Genomic DNA, 20,887 nt, shown 5'->3' with positions numbered 1-20,887 from the left:
AAGAGGTGGTATTTTAGGGGCATATGGCCGGTCAAGAAAGCTTAGAGCAACCTTAGGTTCCCCTTGCTGAGGCATAAAACCTCTTTGGTTTTCTTTTGCGATGGAGTAATTATACTTTTCGCCTGTCAGTCGCTTGGAAGCTCTTTAGACCGTAAGGGTACCTTTAAGACCACCGCCCATGTATAATAAGTACAATAAACGGCGTCCTCGCTGCCTCTTTGGCATTGTCCACCTTTTCATTGCCCTCAATGGTTTTGTGGCCAGGGACTTACCATAGACTAACTTCATTGAACTGGTAAAGATGGTCTAGATTGATATACTATCATCTGCCTTCATCATGTACCGCAATATATCATTGACGATAGCAAAGAACAAACTCCACCATTTTTTGTCTAGCACATTAATTATTCCATAATTGGAAATTGCATTATCGTGTCCCACGTTTCCCATATACCATATCAGTTATATAGCGTAATTATGTTTGGGCGAGAAATTGTCATATCTTTCCGTTCTTTTTGTTTATGTCTTTTAGGGATAGTTCAAGATTCCACAATAAAGTTGTTACCAATAGCAGTAATTACTGCATTATAATTCCATTTATTCAAACATACTTTGGTCTTTTCATGAAATACCGAATCATAACTACCTTAATCCGTAATGACTTTTATGCTTTCTAACGAACTTTTTTCGATTATCCCAAAATGCGCGTGAATACCTTTTACATATTATTTGCATTACATTGTATTGTTGAATTTTAATACGCCATCAGTAGTGTTGTCCATTGAAGGTCCCACCACACAGGCTATGCGTGATATAGCGATTAAATTCTAGTTGAGGTATTCACTATTGGATGTTGCGAATCTCTCAAACTATATTTTTGAACTTATATTCAAACTTATATTTGAATTTTGCATAAAGATTTTGCACAAAGAGTTCCTTATGGTGCCATGTTGAAAGACTAACAGTGATATGTGGTTTCAACAAGATGGTGCCACGTGCCATACAGCTGGTTAAATAATCGATATATTGCAAAGAAACCGAGTAATCTCGAAAATCGATCCTCGCTTATGCGATTTAACGCCATTAGATTTCTTTTTATTGGCTTACATTAAGTCGTTGGTTTATGCCAATAAGCAAACAACGTTAAATTACTAATGTTACGGCCGATATGCGTGAAAGAGTACATATCGGAACCAGAGAATCGTTTGTTACAAACTAGCTTGCAGTGGTCGTTTGACCGATATCAAATTCAATAGTTGAATGTAAGATGTGTACTGAATCTAGAATAAATTTCAGCCCAATATCTCAATTATTCTGTTTTATTGAAATACAAAATTGTTATGTCCTTACTGAAAAATCCGATATTTGCTTGTTTTGATCGATAGTGCTTTATTTTTGATGACATTCTTGAAAAATGTTTATAAAAGAAAAACCTGTGCAATTCAGGTTCAAAATTTTCTGACTCACGGCTTCTGATGGATATTTATTTTAATTCATTCCGTGTAAAAGCATCAAGAAGTAAATCCGAACATTTCTAAGTTGCTGTCGACTTGCTAAAAGTCGTAAAAAAATCTATAAAATATTTATAAAATCTTTATAAAATATTTAAGAAATTATTTTTTTATTTCAAATAAAGATATTATAATTTCAGAGCAATTTGCTTTAAAATCTAAATAGCAGTCGATACCAAAGACTTAAAGCTGTATGTTTGAAAATATCAATATATTGCAATTACTCGCTTTTGCTTTTTGGTTCCCGATTAGAGAGAACTGTATAGCATTCGAACGCGCAATCAGTATGAAGAACAAAAAATTAAACCGCAAATCTCGGTTTATATCACCGAGACGTTTGTAAAAAGAGACACGTGACAGTGTATACTAATCGAAAAGATAAGCTCAGCGCAATCACATTTATTTATTATATACACACAGTACGTCGTACCAATTGTAATTTATAGCAAAATTTGCTCAGTTTGCGTTTTACTCAAAATACATGTACATTTTTAATATTATAATTACAACTTCAAATACCCCTACAGTAATTCGAAATAACATGGACATAAGCAAAATACACAACATGTGCCACACGCTATTCACCACTTCGTGAACAAACACGGTAGCAATGCAAAAGCTATGTTCAACGTTTGGGTAAACGTTTTGAAGTTATTTCTTTAAACAGTTACATTGAGAGAAAATAAAGAGAAATTTGCCTTACTTCAAACACTGCATATATAACAACTGAAATTAAATGTAACCAACAAATAAGTTTAATAATCTAAACAAAATGATAAAAGAAAACAAAGGTAATATCACGCTGCTTTATTTAGATAGAAATGAAATTCAATTATAGTAATGTTTGATTAAAATACACTAAAAAAATCGTTGTATAAGAATTATTATTGATAACGAAACAGATATAAAAACTCACTGGTTTATATCAATAATATTAAAAACATAAGAATTAATAAACATGTTATTTTAACTAGATATTTTAGAGATAGATAGATAGATTTTGCAATATTTTTGAAAATGTTTGTAAACAAACTGTGTTTGTTCCGATAATAAATGTAAGGTTATGGTTGACGATATTTTTATTATTTTTGAAGAAAACCCTTCAAATTTAATTATTATACAATAATACCAAACTTAGTAATAATTTACAAAACTATAATTGACATTTAAGCTTGGATTAACGAACAGCTAACCAATAATAAACGAAAACATAAATTAGTTAGGAAAACCCAAAGGTGAAGAACCCGACTTTTCTCTTCTATGCCACAATTTTATCGTTTGCTGTAAGTTTACCCACACTTTTGCATCAAAATAACAATGTTTAGTGAAGCGATGTGGTATTAGATGTTAGATAAGAACTTATTCTGTTTATTATAAATTACTTAAACCTTTCTGGTAAAAAATCGTATTCTTCTAAAGATCTTACTCTTCGTGCATTCATAAAATCCTTGAGTAAACCAATTAATTCCGTCAATTATTATATTAATTAAAAGCCGTAAACCTTTATACATGTCAGGAACATTTCTCTAAATTGAACTATAATAACTCCCATAAAATCCGAGAGCAATATAAATCATATAAAAGCCCTCGCTTCCAGCAATCATAGTTCAATTTTCTGTGCACCTGTTTTTGAAAATTTTATGAATGTACCAATTTCTCGTAGATACTTTGATTAACAATATTAATAATAACAATTTTTATGTCAGATGTGGAGGCAACAACGATTTTAAATCGTGTAAAGTCATGACTAAAGGTTGAATTTAAAATTGCTCAAGTAATGTTAATTAATGTAACAATATATTATTTATTACCACTATTATCATAAATATTTTTAGTAGTTATGTAGATAGTTGGCATTGCAAGAAATGTGTTATGTTATCATTGTTATTAATAAAAAAAATCGCTTTTAACTTTAACCGCTCCGTTGACGCCGGAACGAAGACATCACTCATTTAACACAAAATCATGCAGGCACTAAGGATGAAATTTGTTTATTACTTCTTATTTTTCAAACAAAAAAAAGTACATCGGAACTTAGAAATGAAGAAAGTAGTAGTAATGGTTTTGGTGTTCACATATAGTGCACCCACTATTCTTTTATATCTAGTCTTTACAAATTATGACCACGTGTTTATTGGTAGTACATGCGCTGGTCGTGGAAATCTGCCAGAGGGCGTTAGTTGTTGGTTGTTCATTAAGAAAGCGCAATTTGAAATCTAATTGCAAGATGTAAATCTACATTTCGAATATATGTTGTACAGAACTGTCTTGAGGATTTCAATATTAGCGGTTTAGACTTGAACTATACATATATGGCGAAAAATATCCTCATCTTACAATAAATCAACTTTCGATAGTTAACTTAGAAAACAACGTGTTTGAGTCGATCTTCGGCTATTTTACTTCAGTTTATTGCAACTAATACAGACACTCCGATTATGATTTCGTGTTTCAACAACCGATAAAATCACCTATCGTAATTTCGAGATTTAAAGTCAGTTTTATGAACTTTTCTTGCAAATTTCTGAAACCTTCTCCTTATTATTTGGATGCTCCTGCTCAAACAATAACAATTCATAAGCTGTTCGTTGGTCATTGACAACATCAAGTTCAGTATTACACGTCATACATTAAACGTAAAAAGTCTGCGTTAACCACTTACTTTCAGGTAATGAGCCAGAATCTGTAGGGTGTTTTCAGGCATATTAATGTTGTTCGTAGCAAACACTAGAACGCCTTTTCTATACTATGCAGTCTACATAAGATTATCAATTACTTTCTATCTTTATAAACACACGTTTTAGAGGAACAGAATCTTATAAGTATTATAACACCAATCATCGAGTTATCATCGAGTTATCATCGATCATTTCCGATCCTTTTCTTTTTCCTTGGAAAACAAGATCTTAAAGACTCCTTATTTTATTATTACGACGATAGCCACAAGTGTTTATGGGAATACTAAAAATGTGTAGCTATTATGTTGTCCTATTATTATACCTTATATAATAGAATTTGGTGTTTCCGGACTTTTTCGTTTACTCCTTTCCCAATAGACAAGAGTTCCGCAGCGTTCATTGATCTCGATTAGTGTATTCAGGATTTCGGTGAAAGAACATCTGAACAATGTCTTGCTTGAATGTCAACCTTATTGACTTTTCTAAGATCTATGAGATCCGTTGCACGATAATAAGCTGGTGGCAATATTGTCTGTCTGGGCCAGCAGTACATGTCTTTGTTTCATAACAGATTGTAGCTAGTTTCGCATAGAAATTATCACTCTCGTCACGAACACCCCTCAGGAATCTATTTTGCTAACATGTTATTTATTCCCTTGATATATGTTCTGCTTTATGGTTCTACCAATTACATATTAACATTATTAATTTAACTCTTTGAACGTTAGGACCACAAAAATAACCGACTACTCTTTGTAGAGTAAGTCGACGTAATTCTTATTAGCTCATGTTAGGGTTTTATTTCTATGTATATATATTCTTTTTATTATTTCTTCTTTTGAATTCTTCTTGGGTTCATAGATATATATTATTATTACTATTATTATTTTTTCTGTTTTGTGTGCCTTCCTATGGCTCGGATTTAAGATAATCCACCGAGCCTGTGCTAGCTGAAGCAATCGGAACCAAAACCATAGATCTTACCGTATTTGCGTTGTGAGCACAAAATATTACTAAAACAATTCTTTACAAAAGTTATTTTAGTTACGAATAAAATATTAACAGCTTTATAGGATCTACCCCCTCCTTTTCGTATCGATTTTCAGCGGCTCGTTTCAACTCGACAAACTTACGTAAAACCAGCCCTATGTATCCGCTCGGCGTTAATATTTGGAACCGAAATAAAACACCCTTGGCAAGGTTTATCGCAACGAGTGTCGAGCACCCATTTCGTGGTCTCGTGTTCACTCGCTCCGTTCACGGCTCGGTTCAAATAGTTCCTACACATCCAATTTAAACACTCGGAAGAGTGTGGGTCGTATCGCATGGACGTGTTTCCGTGAATCCCCCTTTTAAGTTATTTCAGCAATTTAGTAGTAAACATTGGTTGGTCGAATGATAACAATCAGTTCCTTATTGAACGTATATTCACGTGAACTTATAATGTAAAAAGATTAATCCAGCTACAAGTCCCATTCGAGATATCAAAGTTGATAGTGCAGGAATTATATTAAAACATTATCTGATAATCAGTTTTAATGATTATTTTCTAATCAAGCTGGAATGAAAATTTCTGATTTTTCTGGGTCGTGTATTTAAGAAAATATCGGTTGTTTCTAAGAATTTCCGAATTTATTGAAGCACGTTGAAATGATATAATCGGTGCTATTCTATGCCTTTTCAAGTTCAAATTAAATTTAAAAAACTAATGGAGACTTGTGCAATTTACAAAAATTCTTGGAGAAGCTAGAACGGTGTAGAAGGTGAGTAAAAAATTAAAGAGAAAAAGGAAAACCAGGAGGAAACAAATAATGAATTTAAATTATGAATGAACATCACTGTTTCTTTGAAAATAAAATCAAAGAGAATTCTAACATTTTCAAGCGTGATTTTGGGGTATTACTACAAGCAAAAACTAATGTTGCAATAAATCTATTCCTAAAGTGCCAATACATGTTACGTGATATACCCTAGAAAATACTTTTTCGAGAAGAATCACATCTGAGACATCTACTATATCATAGTTATATAAGAAATACATATATAAAGAAATATCTTTATTTGAATTGTTCACATTCTAATTTCAAAAGAAACTGTACCTAGATGAAATCCATGTTTTAATATATGTATTGCAAAAAAGCTTAATTATGATTGAAATTCAATCATCATGTTACCTATCTGTGAATATTTTTAAACTTCGATATTCGAACTGAATATAAAGTGGTGTACTCACCTCAGATTAAAGTTTTATCAGATAATGGGTAATGGACTTACCATCAATATCTGAGTTGGACGCACCTGTCTGATTGCGGCATAGTAATAATCGCGCTAACAGAAAGGACTTCCCCAAAAATTTTTTCGTTACGTGATAAATCAACGCAAAAAGGAGATAACGAGTTTTATATAATCAACACTAAAAGGATATTCGAATGGTAAGATAATAAGGTAGTGTATTTTGCCAATACAGCGCACGCAAAAAGACGGAAATAATAATGATGTCACCTGGTCAATTGCTGTAAAATACTACAATTCTCATATGGGAGGTTTGTTCGATAGTTTTCGTATATACATATATCTGTATAGTTGTCGTTTGTAAATTAACTAGGAAAAATGACGATTTTTTTTCGATGTAAAAGGGTTAGCAAACGCTGTACATTCAAAAATACAATTATTTGGGTCTATACCACGTCAAACAATACGTAAACATAATTAGAGCGTAGCAGATGATGTTAGATTAGAAACCCATTGGGATAATTACTCGGACGCTAGACAAAGGAGCCAATATTGCGGTGCAATATGCAATCAAGATAATACGAAGATATTCAATTAAGACTGTATAACAGATGCAGCATATGCTAGGTAGTTATGTTACTCTGTACAAGTATGAAGTGTTAACTGCGATGTCTCTCTGTTAGTAAGATTTTCATAACATTAAAATATATTGGTGATTTTAAAATTTGTAACTGGATTTATGTAACTAAAAATAGATCAATCGATTTTGATCTATTTTATTTGATTTATTCCTGAAAGAAAAAAAAATCAGTTTACGTTTAAAACATAAATCAAACGGTTAACATTAACTCATCAAAATATCGAGATGAAATTGTTGTTATTGTTAGGCTTATTTTTCGTTTAGCAAATATGACGATGATAATAATAGACATGGAAAAAGGTTATTTTCGTAAAGAAGATGTAAATAAATACGTTGCAGTTTTACCCCATTAGTTTGAAAGCAGGGAGGGATTCGAAACGGTGGTAAGTTATTCTCCAAATATTATTCAAAGGTATTTATAACAAAACAATGAATTTCGCTTAGGCCCCAGCAATATTCCGATCAATATTGGTCATTTAGATAAGGGAGGAGAATGTGGAGAGATATTTTAGCCTCGCGTAGTTTTGCCAAGGTATCTCGGCGTACGATCGTTGAGTGTTTTAGGAGGAGTAATGTAAAGAATGTCAAGAAAATCGAAATTATTTCCATTCTTTATACTATCTCGGCAAATAAAAATTTCCATTGCACAATTTTCACATAACAGCAAAAACTTTTTACTACATCAGTTACATCAAAAAATTAACATTTTCTTATATGGGAAAGGTCATGAAATCTTTAGTTATCTTGCCGAATTCGAATTTTGGCAAACATTAGCTTATTTATGCGATAAACTGAATACATAGCATTTGTATCTGGATGATAATAATATGCACAATTTGAAAGTTTTGGAGAAGGTTGCGGTGTTTAGAATAAGTTATAAATATAGATAAGAAAAATCAATGAGAATAACGATCAATATTGTTTCTCCGAGTTATTAAGATTATGTCAATAAATAATTTATTTGAGAGCTAAATAAAACAGAAATAATTATAATTTTTTGTCATAACTAACTTTCAAATTTTTTAAAGAAAGTATTGCAAATTGAGGAATGTTTTACGGTTATAAAATTAGAATTAATCCGTATTTATTGAATATTTCTAATTTCCAGGAACTTTCATTCCGTTTAAAAAACCTAATCTAAAGTAGAGTTAATTATCAATTTTTGAACATATCTCTCATTACCATTTGCTGTACAGATTTAATCAGTACAAGATTGTACAGACGTGTATAATAAAGTAGTTGCAATCTAGGTCAGGATTTAAAATAATTTTTTAAATCAAACAATTTCTCTTATTTTCTGAGAAACTTTGTCAATTCCTAATCACATTCAATACAATTAATCTAATTAGTCTTGCCATTTTAGTTCTACTTTACGTGGACGTATCCAATTTCAAGTGAAAGTCACTTAAAAAAAACATCACGGAAGTAGAAAAAAGATAAATTTCCTCAATTAAAACACTCAATCGCGACTAATATCGCACTTTGAACCACTTACGTTAAACACAAACCACGTCACTTGACTCATTTGATAAAAAGTATAAATAAAATGAATTGCAAATTTAAAGAAACTTGTTAATTAATGCATTTAACTAACGAGTCAGTCATCGTAAAAGCTATCGACGAGAAATTAAAGTCTACTAAAAGAACCCTCACCTCGTGACCCGGAAAGGCCACGACCCGAAAGACTTTGCGGACGCACGCTTTCCTCAACAAAGCGTGAAAAAATAATGAAAGAGGATGACGAAAGAAAAAGCTGCGCGTGCAAAATACTTCATGGTGGAGAATGACGAAAAAGAAAAAAAAAGCATGAAAATGACAAAAAAGAAAAGGAGGAAAAGAATGTTAAAAAGCGGACGCGGACTTGTGCAACAAACGCCCTAATAACCCAACACCGGAAGAGTGGTGCATTGTTCATGTAAAGACGCCGTTGTTCAAAAGACACTTCCGGTACCACCCACGCATTTTAAACCTACTATTTCAATGTAAAATTAATGTTAATACACGGTGAATTCTATAAAATAATTATAGTTAATTATAGTTTCGCCAAGTTATTTTAAAATTTATACTATTCAAATTCCAAATTGTACACACGTAGTTGCAAAGAATTTGGCACAATAACACGAATCAATTTTTTCCTGTACTGTTTTGTTTATGTATAACGCAGCTGATTGGATAAGATCCAAGTTGGACTTGCGCTTTTAAAATTAATCGTTTCGACGTCGGTCAACAACGGTTAATAAAGGTATAATACGCGATGTGACGAAAGTTTTTGAGAAATCCCCAAGTAGATATATTTGGCGAATCGGTTGTATCACTTAGAATCTTGGAAGAAACAGTGACAACGATGTATTTCTTATTTTATGATTAAGAGATGAATCGGAATTTTGCTCCTGGAAATATTTATGCGTTTAAGCTCATTTTTAGAACATTTTTAAAGTTGGACCCGAAATGTAATCGAAAAATAAAATATTAAAACCCCATTTTCAAGTGCAGTGGAAGTGCTTTTTCAAATTACAAAAAAAATGTATGCCAATTTTTGAAATGATTTTTTTGTGTGTTTGACGTAGATGATGTGATAATTTTGTAATAAAAAAATTTTGATTTATTAAATTTACCTTAGTACTATCTGCCGAACCATGACTTAAAGATTTCATGTGATGACCACGAACTTGGTACTCTGAGCTTCGAGGTCTGCATGGGGAAGTGCTTCGACTTGATGTTTTGCTACCCGATTGTTGGCCAGATACGTGCAAACTGTCCATCGCACCTAGCCTAAATAAATATTTGATCTTAATTTATTGTTTTTAAATTTATTTATCGCATAACGTTTAAAAATTAAGCATTTGTTTAGTAGTTTAAAAAACTGTTTTGCATTCATTAAGCAGTCCGTTCAAGAGAACTTTAAGTCGGTTGAACCACTCTGTAGTGTGGAAATTATGTCAAAAGTTACCAACAATATATGGTTGGGTTGTCAAAAATTTATGATCACAATTGAGGTCGACCAGAATCCTTTTAAGCGTCTTGGAAGAGCTAACTGTGAATACCACCCTAAAATACAAGTATTTTAAACTAGTCTCGGGGAAACGATTAGATCTCAAGTCTTTAAGCAATAAAAGAATTAATATGGTAATTTTGACGTGGCAAATACACAAAACGAGATCATATAATTTTCAATAACTAATGTTAGAAACAAAAATCTTTAAGTTTTAAAATTAAATAACAAGTATTTGCCGAATTATACCAAAGTAACAATCAACATGCAGATTGTTCAAAAAAAATTATTTTAATATTTATAGACTTTCCTTACTTGAAAATTTCAACTAAATGCGTATAGAAAGCCTGCTTCTTAAATATAGACTGATTTTTCCTGACAGCTGGCATACGTGCATCGTACACAAATTTCCTACTCTTAGATTTAACAAATTGCAAAGATTTAAAAGAAATAATCTACATATAAATCAACAACTCAAGCCAACTCTAAAAAGAATTAAAAAGGTATTTGTTTTGGAATAGCAAAGTAAGAAGCATTTAATTTTTATATAGCCTCATAAATATGCAGAGTAAACGGTTTCATTTTATAAGGATAGCATGATTGAGTGTTATATCTAAAAGCAAACTCGGCTGAATGAGACGCAATCAGGTATTTAGCACACTATGCTGCATGTAATAATGATTGTAACGCGTTTGAATTTGGCGTGATCGAAAGATTTTTTAGGATAGATTTTAACACTAAAATCAAGCGCCTTAGAGAATCCTTGTTGGACTTTCTATATTAGAGTACTGCCAGAGAAAAACCCAAACATCCATAAAAACAATTCCGTTTTATATCGATTGAAATGCTTACTTATTGAAGAGAAAAAGCTATTTATTAAAAGTAATACACTGAAGGAAATAAAATTGTTGATTGATTGGCAAATACAATCCGTGGCTACCCTCTTACTTAGATAACATTACTACATGCAGCCCAGTAGCGTGCCTAGACAAATATATTGATATATCGATTTAAGAACTTGAGTCCCAAACACATCCAAATGAAATATTAGATCATTTAAAGGTGTTTCAATAAGAGTGCCCATTAAAATTTTGCGCTATTTTTTTGTCTGTGCAAGTGACAGCTCTGAAACTTGACAGCAGTCATCTGCGATGGTTCCGATTATTAATTGTGGAGTGCTACATAAAGAAACAACGCGTTATCATTGTGAAAAGCCATTACAAAAATGAAGAAAGTTACGTTTAACCAAAAGCAAGCTTCGTGGAATTTTCGGTCGTGAACCAAATTTAACAACGACGCAAAGAGTGATCAATAAATATAACTTCGTTTCACGGTGGGTGTTATTAGAAATAAAACTAAAACCAGAAATTTCCGTGGGTCTATATTAAAATATTGTTTGGCGTTTCGAATTCCATGTTGCAACTTTTTTCAGAAACAAGCTTAAAACTGCTTTTTTGCTGATTCTTGCTTTGGCATAAACTTTACATGTCCGATTTATAATGGTCATGGTTACTTGACTTAAACAAAGTCGATCTTTTGTTTTGCACAACAATATCCTATAACTAACTAATACTGGTATTATTGTCGTCCTACACTTCCGGGTTGGTCTGATTGGTGACATTAAAGCATCGAAGAATATATGTATCACAGATTTCTTTTGTGGCAGAAGTTTAAGTGTATTTAAATAAAAGAAGTTGACACCTTCAACTGTATTACCTTCACAGTTTACAACTCAAAAATGTATTAATGGTACTTTTAGCAAAAAAACACGATTTATTTATTGCAGCCTATAGACTGAGGAAGAATCCCGATTTTCAAGGAATTATATAAACTAACTGTCATATATCCGCATTCGCAGATACTAAATTGGCACATCCAACCAGATGAGATGATTTTGAAGAGTTGGCATTCTGAGGAATAACTAAATGATGTTGATACAAGTGAATATTTTGTATAAAACAACCTGAATGTTGAACGAGCTGTCAGACTCTAGCAAGATGTTAATAAATTATTTGTTGAACATGAAGAGGTTTATAAAGATTAACACAGAAACCAAACGTAAATAAGTCTGTCTCAAATTTATCAAGCATCGAACCAGAAACATTCAAGTACTGTAAAAAATAACATCAAATGTAATAGAAACATAACAACGCAGAAATTTACTATGAAAATTATTGTAATGCAGGACAGAATTCAAAATTAGTAAATTTTGGATTTTCATTTAAATCGAAAAAAGAAAAAGCTTACGAATTAAGCTAAAGGTTGATTTTGTAGTGTGATAATTAATTATTTAATGTAATTTAGATTTATAATTACTGTACCATAAAAACGAACTTTTTATCCATGGAACAATCAGTGAAAAACTGTGTCGAGAATAATTTGTTTAAATTAGATCTTGGTAATAAAAGCTTGGGGAACTGACTAGGAATAGGTCGGCTATCGAATGTCTACTATAAAGATATTTTGGAATATGTGGAAGGTAGCGATAGAAAAGTTTCTATGTTTCGTGATTGTCCGGTGGGTTGCGTTAAAAAAACGTCAACGAGGCTGAGAAAATACTAAAAGTTGTCCGTTATGAGAAAGCATGTTTGTTGAAAATGAAATGGAATCATTCATTATAAGATTACTTCACACAACATTTGTTATAGATAAAACGATGAGGAACGTCAACAGAGGCGCATTCTGAATTAAAACGGCAAATACCCATTTCACTTCACGCTGCCATTGAGAAAAACCACGTTGAAGGAAGCATGTCGCTGTTAACCACAATAATGAACACATGTTGAGTAACGTTCCGAATCCTCGAATAAGAACTGAAAACTACGCAAAACTTTTTTAATATTAAGTTTACGATTTCGCGTCTTAATAGCAATTCTAGAATTTTTCTGTATTTTCTATCTTCCAAACACAAAGACAATAATTTTAAGGGAAACAACTAAAAACGTGCAGAAGTTCTTATGCAATAACTTTATTTAACCCTTAGTAACTTCATTACCAAGTTCTTTCACAAGAACTTATCAAACTCAGTATTATTTTGGAAAAAAATCATAGTTCTAAAAATCAAGTTTTTTGTTTTACGAAATTTTAGTTGATTGTGCCGATATTTTTTTCAAAGAGTTGAATATTTTACCGGGGTACTTCATGTCCGAAGTGTTCCGGAAAAAGTTTTTGAAAAAGCTAAGGACTAAAGTTAAGAGTTATTATTTAAAAGGTTTTGGGCGTTCTACTTGCCCCCATCAAGAAGTTTCCTAAATCCCGCAAATCTAGAAATTTTTAGAAGGCACGAGATTTTCAGAACGAGTTTTAAGTATCACCAGAAAAATTAAAAGGTTTTCGAATAAAATTTTTGTTTCACCCAACGATTTTTAATTGTTAATGAAGTTCCATTAATGAGATTTTAATTTCACCGGTTTGGACGTATAAACCATCATCCGGAGATGTACACATCCCGTTACACACCCCATCCTGTTTAGGCCATATTCCCATTCCCTCCCAAAAACATAAATTACTTTTTTTAATTTCATTAATCGAATTATGCGGATGGATTATTTTATATTTCAAGATGTGCATGTTTTATAATATCCGGTTTCCCTTTTTAAAAAGTAATCCATTTTGTGGACGCGGGAGCTAAATTATGTAGCAAGTTTTGCATCCTTGTTCACTTCGTACTCCTATTCCCCCACTGATCATATTTACCCTTTCAAAAATTTTATATTTTTAATTCAAGTGTTTTAATTTTTCTGGTTTCTCTTTTGAATGGGTTTATTTTATATTCTGGTATTGCACCAAAATATATTCAGATTTAATAATTATTGAATTTTGTGTTCTCGTTTTGTGCACTTAACAATTTTATATCAATTTGTTGTTAATAGTAAGGAACACTTTAAAAATTAAGTTATGATTGTAAAATGTAATCCAAAAATTTATATTCAAACAACAATGATCTATTTATAACTACGTGCTCTTTTTCCAGAACCATTTATTTATTGTCTCTCATTATTCTATTACCGTTTTGTAACGAGTACAAGCCGACCACAACACCATTACTAACAAAAAATACATTAAACATATGATACACCTTCCCAGAAAATATTAGTAAGTAAGTTACGATTTTTTAAGAAGACTTCCTGGAAGATATAAATAACCTTGTTTATCTCGTAAAAAGAAATATTCAAAAAAAAAAGTACGTAATCAAAGTGCGTAGAATTCTTTTCGACCTCAAAAGAAAAACTTTCAAAACAAAGTTATCGTGAAGTCATCGGCTCTTATAGGCTAAGTACAGTTCCTGTTAGGTTATCGTTAGGTCAAAGATTTTTAGCAACAACCACGTAGCTTCTTATCAACTACATACCACACTACTTAAATGCTTATTTTTAGAAGAACCATAAAAAAGTAATTATAAAAGAATATAGTTAATCTGTAAACAAATTAAGAAGTAAATTTATTCGAGTAAAAAAGACGGAGTAAAAAGGTTTTAATGAGTGAAATTTTAAAAATACTTACACAAAAAGATTTAAGATTTGCATCTTTAGTGTTTGAGAAGTAGACAAAAGGCAAACTGAACCGATTAAGTCATAAAGAAATATGAACTAAAAACTAGAGCACACGAGTTGCTGTGGTTTATCGCGGCGCGTTATGTCGGAGGAGATACCGAGCGATCCAGAACTTTCGTAGAGCACGTTCCGTTCATTTCAAAGCCTCTACAAAAACTGCGGTTTGTCTCGACGCAAAATCTACCGAGATTAGTCAGCGACAGTGCGCGCTCTATGGCGATTCTAGTTCCATTCAAAACTTTAATCTCGTTTGTTGAGTAACATTTTAATTTCTATAGAAAACTCACCATTTTATTACATGATTGTTATAAGATATCTCATCGATAGTAAACAGATTATCAAAACTCAAGTTATATTACTATAAATAATACCAAAGTGATTCTTAAAAGATTTCGCCACCGTTTTCAGAAATCCTTTTAAGATACAGAAGGACCTTTAAATTACTTATTTATAAATTACTCTTTGTTCTCAAAAGATACAAGCACCGATGACGATGACTAAGAACGAACATTACACATACACACAACGGCGAGACCCAATGAATCACGTTAATATACATTCTTAGCGCCGCATTTAATTGGATTTATGAAATCGTTGAAACGTACCTTTCGTGTAAAATCCCATCAGCAGCGTTGAGGATCGTAAACCTAAAACAAAATAAACAATTCGTTATGATTACCATCGAAATCACGAAAATGAGCATAAAATCGAATTGGAGAAACTACAGAAATTTCAAATAACTAATTCTGGGTACATGAAAAACACTTCGAGTTGGACTATTTATAATAAAAGGTGCACTCTACAGAAACCAGATGTTCTTAAAACGTTATATGCAGTTCTTTCCTGCTGCTGTTAAAGTATGGTTTAGCTAAAAATAAAATTGATTACCTCCTACCTTAACAAATTTAAGAATGAATCTACTAGCAGTACTTTCTTTTTAGAATTTTTAGAACCGAATTAAAAACTTGTATGAAACCATTCTTTTCGTTTTATTTATTAACACAAAAAATGAACAAGCAGCGAAAAAATTACTTGGCAAGATTGTATATTGTTCTTGCTTTTCCACTGAGGCATTTTATCCATTGTTCCTTTTTATCGATCAACGTTGTGCACAGTGAAAGTAAAGGAAACCACGTCCTAGTTTTACTACAAAAAATTAAAACTAAAGCAGAAAAAGAATGATGAAAAAAAAATTTTTTTTTAGTTACGATCTAATATGATTGATTTTTAGGTTATGAGTTAATGAATAATTTACTACAAAAACCATTAATTCCTAAAATTAAAGCAAAAATTTAAATAGATTATTTGTTTTTTTTTAAGGATGACCGGTTTCGGTACTAATTAGGGCATTTTCAGGAAATGGATTCAGGATTTATTTTGATCACGAATTGATTACACAATATTATACCAATTTATCTCTATTTAGTGTAGAAACTTATATGCAGAAAAATCAGAGCGTGTTCAGGTAAAGTGATGCTGCATTTTGAAGTGACAACTCATTAAAGTATTAAAGTATTTTAGTTTCGACAGAATAAGGCCCAAATACCTGCAGGTAATAAGCGCAGGTATTTGAGCATTCAACACATTTTCCAGAAAAGGTAATATTTACAACATTATCCTTTTTAGTATTGTTGGGCATTGAATTTTGTAGGTACGCTCAAAGTACCTGGAGTTTTTAAACAGAAATACATTTTGAGCCACATTGCAGGATACTTTACCTTTTAAAACAACCGAAAGCATCTATTAAATTAAGAGAACAGTACCAAATTAAAAAAAAAACATGTATTATAACATGTCGGAACACACACTGAAAACTTTTGATTCAGTTTTCTACTGCTAAAATAATTAAATCTGAGTGTCGACTTCATAACACTTCACAAATGTTTAATCCGTTTCCACCGATATTTCAATATAATAACATACTAGAAATAAAAATAATTCCAATGTATTTCATTGTATTCCATATTTCGACTTATGACATCATCAAGCGCACCTATACAATAATGAAGGAGTCACAGTGACAACAAAATCTTTTTTTGAACTACCAAATTAAAAACTGTTTTGTAATGAGATGTTGTTCTCCAAACAATGCCCTCTAAAGGTTTCTAACATTTCATATACTGTGCAGTGTTCCCCAACTTGGTAATTTGTGCTAACTAGGTAACTTTTTAAATATTTACAGAATAGGAGCCAAATTGTCAAGTATTATCGCTTTGTTTCTATCATTGGCATCGTCAAATCTTAGAGCACTTAATAAAAGATGAAATCGCTCCTGTAACATCATTAGAAACTCGAATTAGCCTAAAGCTCTTTAGTATTTACATATTTAGACGTCTGTACTTCAGCTGACCGTCTGTACTCATAGTATGCCAATAAAAGCGTATATTTCTTTGGTATCTGTATATAAACAATGTCTTTCGAAACATTCCTAACGTTTTTATACTTTGTTAAAAGTCCATTAAAACTTTGTTAACTCTTGAAAGCTAGATAAGTCATTTATACAAGATCATTTTCAAGACCGGATTAATGCGTGACCAGAAAGTCGATTCAAACCATACAAATCGCTTGGAAAAAGATCAAATATCTCTGCAATATTGCAACAACAAAAAAACAATAATAGTTATTTTAAGAGTGTTCAGATTTTATGTTGGCAGGACATATAAACCTATTCAATGGTCTGAGGTAAAGCTACTTAATATACTTAAAGCAGTACTGAGTATGCCGAATCAAAATAACATACGACCTATTAGTCTTGGGTCATTTCTGGTGAAAGAAAAAAATCTTTGAAAAGATATATCCAATCAGGGAATTGGATATATCAATTGGATATATCAGTCCGGAATTTCTCTATCATTGTACCTACCAAGGTCTTTGGTGTGTCTAGTGCCCCTTTTTCGTACATCAACATGTCATTTCAAAAAAACGTACTTCATAATTAATTGACGATAGGTACCATAAAAACGCTAATGATGCACGTCTTGTTTGGCATATCTCCTCTGTTCATTAACTGAGCTGCCCAATTCGGTGCTGTCAATGAAGCATATTACTTGACACCAGTACAAAACCTCCATGGATATTGCTGTTCAGAAACGCTTGCGGTAATTGGAGATGGATGTTGCTATCAACGCAATTGCGGAGTTGCGCAATTGCGATCCTTACGAGGCGTGAACTTCCGTTATAATAGTTTGGCTCTGTAGTGTGCCATGCACCACACAAAGTGTGCCATAAAAAGTTGTTTTTAATAAAATGATTTGTTATATAATTTACAAAAAACAAAAAACAGATTAAAAAAATAAATTATCCATTAACAACCTAAAATGTGGTAGAATAAAAATAATTTTTTAAATTCAATAAAAATATTGTACATGATATTGTACATCATCGTACAATATTAATGATGTGGTGCATGGCACACTACAGGCTCCTAGTCGATGGTTGCAAAAAGAACGTTAATTTCATTCATTTCTAATAACAGAGTTATTCTGATCATACCAACGTGGCTAACATCGGTCAATTGAAAAACATATCAATTGGTGAGTACCACATTTAGAGAGTGGATTGATACTGAGGTCCCCATTGGCATTACCATACAGCAAAATGCTTAGCTTATCTTGTCCATAAAAGCTAATTATACAAAATCACCATTTTCATGCTATACATTTTATACTCAATGTTTCTACATTGTTTCCAGACAGTACTAATTAACTATGAAATCATAGCTTTCATGATGGTTTCATCGCAGATGAGAGGGTTCTATTTTTCGACTGATACTTAGCAGCAGAAATTTTAAAGAAATGTTGACATTCAGACACATGTTCGATGCTTAGAAGTTCTTGTAATCAAATATTTTTGTCAAGACCTTGCAAAATTATCACGCACAAGTTTTAAATACAAGTGACGTTGCAACTTGATGAAAGGATTTTGAAAAACTCGTTAATTAAGATTCAACTAATTAAGTTCTAAGAAATTAAACGAATATTTTTCTACATGGAGGTTTTACTTTTTACACAGTTTTTGAGACATCTTGTATAACAAAATCAATTTATTTAACACTTTTAAAACTTTAATTTAGCTACGTCATAATCCATTTTGTAAACGTATTAATCTGCCATAACCAATTTAGGTCATATATGGAGAAGAATAGAATTGTTTCCGAATATACACAATATATGATTGATGAACGTTCAATGAACGAACAGATTGACAGCTTCTAATGAGTTTTCCACTGTCGGAACGTCAATTTGTTATCTCATTTTTAACCTTTCTATTAACAATTAACAATATAACACGAATACAATCTATTTTCAAAACAACAAAAAAAACTTGTTATGGTTGAAATAACGGTTAATATTGTGGGTGCTTTGTTCATTCTACGAAAAATATAGTTATTTATTTTTGTTTAAATTGATATTGAGTTACGCAGTAAATTTATATAAAAAGATAAAAATGTAAACAAAAGTGATTTCACGAAATCAGGTCACCAAAAAAAATTAATAAGGCTTTTCCTTTCTCGCTCCAATATCAATCAAATCACCATAAACATATCACCTGCCATACTCGAGTTTATTTACTGACCAAATATACATTTTCATTAAGCAAACACAACCGTTTCTTATTCCCTTTAAGTTTTGTTATCAACAACAAGAAACATATTAAATATTTGAGTTTATTGTGAAATTTGGTTATGTTATTTGGAAAAAATCCAACAAAATAATGTTGAAAAAATAACTTTAAAAGTCTAGTTTAAATTACAAAACTAACATGCAATAATTTTTGGACGTTGTCCTGTTGACTTTTTACATTCATGTTACAACTTGTGTAACAACCACTTATTTCTACAATTATTACACAAACAATACTATACAAATGAAACTTATTGTTACAAAATTGACAGGTTTTTTTATCATTAGATAAATATCAGATAAAATTTCGGGATTATCGCTAAAATTACTTAACGAGAACAAGAAAATAAACGAACCCGTAACTTCGCCGTAGTATAAATAAACAAAAATCGAAAAAGAAGCAAATATTCGAGTTGAAAAGGTGTGTGTTTTTATAAGCAATGAATGAAGTTGGGTTTTATCTTAAGTTAATTTAAGATTAAATTTTAAAAGAGTCTTACGTGTAATGAATGAATGAATATAATGGGTTATGAATCATAATTAAAGATTGTTGTCATATTACACACGTTGCTCTTAGAATTGCAATTTAAATAAGAATTTGAAACGCAATTGTGCAATGTAAACGCGTATTCGTAAGAAATATCACGGAGATAATAGAAACATTTAAGTTAAAGTTTTTGCGTTTAAAGATAATGAAGGATTCGTGATATTTGTTTCGCCGGTTTTTGAATATTACAGGTTAAGGTAAACCAAAATGCTAATTATTTAATAAATGATATTATAGAAGATGGGCGTATAAAAATAAAATGCTTACCTTAAATTATGTAGTTTGCATTGTCAAAGCCTGGGATAATCACACCTTAGGAGCACTATGGCCACTAAAAATTTTCACTAAAATAGTCCAAGCAAAATAAATTTTAAAAAATCGGGTTTAAACAATGCAAAAAACAGTCATCACATCCTGTCTTTTAAAACGATATAAAAGCGTCGGTTTTTTTCATGATTCGCATCGAGGTGGACGTCAGAAATCTGTCAACACCACTCATTGTTTAGGAGCGGTATGAAATTATGAGCACTGGGTCAAGCTCCGGTAACAGCGGTACCAACTTCAACGTGCGCGTTGAACATCCCTACTACTATCACGCAAATAATAACCCGTGTTTATTGTTTATTTTGTAATTCCGACAATTTCGTTACTAAAAGATTACCGAAAGATTCGCGAAATTTCGGGCTGATTACGTTTAATAATCCGTACGGTGTTTCGTAGTATTCCGAGGTGGGTTCGTTTATCGTATCGGGCTGATTTCCGCATACACGAAATCCCAAGGCTGATAATTCCAGGCAGAAATCTTCTCCTTCAATCGTCCTGATGTTAACGTAAATTTTTTCGTTGGTGCTGACGATTTTTGATGAAATTGAAGCGGTTTCGACGTGGTTTTTTATATCGTTAATAACGGCTTGAGCTTCAAATTTCCAATTTTCTGCGTCTAACACGTTATCAGACATTTTTTAGCGTTATTTTATCAACAAATCGCACAATAAAAGTAAACATTACGAACTTAACCTAACAATATAGTCAGCTGATATTTATCTATCAAGGAAATAGATAAATGGGTTGCCTATCTGTCATTATATTATTACCTATTATTTATTATCGTT

General features: G+C 31.7%; 2 protein-coding genes across 10 annotated transcripts in view; both read right to left on the bottom strand.

The window, feature by feature from the left end:
• LOC111425700 (transmembrane and coiled-coil domain 2 protein Dmtn) overlaps nt 1-14,751 on the bottom strand; it is a 34,094-nt gene extending 19,343 nt beyond the window's left edge. For 5 of the 9 annotated variants that reach the window (XM_023059906.2, XM_023059907.2, XM_023059911.2 and 2 more), the window contains exons 1-2: nt 14,557-14,750; nt 9,677-9,833 (exon numbers count right to left, since the gene is read on the bottom strand). In XM_023059906.2, coding sequence (XP_022915674.1) covers nt 9,677-9,833; nt 14,557-14,579 — 180 coding nt within the window. In that variant the 5' untranslated portion in view covers nt 14,580-14,750. Of the gene's footprint in view, nt 1-9,676; nt 9,834-14,556 lie in introns of all 9 variants that reach the window. The other 4 variants (XM_023059912.2, XM_023059914.2, XM_023059908.2 and 1 more) reach the window with 3 other exon arrangements.
• A 455-nt stretch (nt 14,752-15,206) lies between these two features.
• Nucleotides 15,207-20,821, bottom strand: LOC111425701 (GSK3-beta interaction protein-like). Its single transcript, XM_023059917.2, has 2 exons — nt 20,043-20,821; nt 15,207-15,253 (listed from the first exon to the last, which is right to left on the bottom strand). The coding sequence occupies exon 1, from the start codon at nt 20,732-20,734 to the stop codon at nt 20,390-20,392; it is 345 nt and encodes a 114-aa protein (XP_022915685.1). The 5' UTR covers nt 20,735-20,821; the 3' UTR covers nt 15,207-15,253; nt 20,043-20,389.
• Nucleotides 20,822-20,887: the final 66 nt, after the last annotated feature.

Source organism: Onthophagus taurus, chromosome 1 (assembly GCF_036711975.1).
Source record: "Onthophagus taurus isolate NC chromosome 1, IU_Otau_3.0, whole genome shotgun sequence".
Taxonomy (NCBI): domain Eukaryota; kingdom Metazoa; phylum Arthropoda; class Insecta; order Coleoptera; family Scarabaeidae; genus Onthophagus; species Onthophagus taurus.
This window is presented reverse-complemented; position numbering and strand designations above follow the sequence as displayed.

Coding starts and splice junctions, on each gene's coding strand:
- LOC111425701 (XM_023059917.2), bottom strand. CDS start 20,734: ATGTCTGATAACGTGTTAGACGCAGAAAATTGGAAATTTGAAGCTCAA.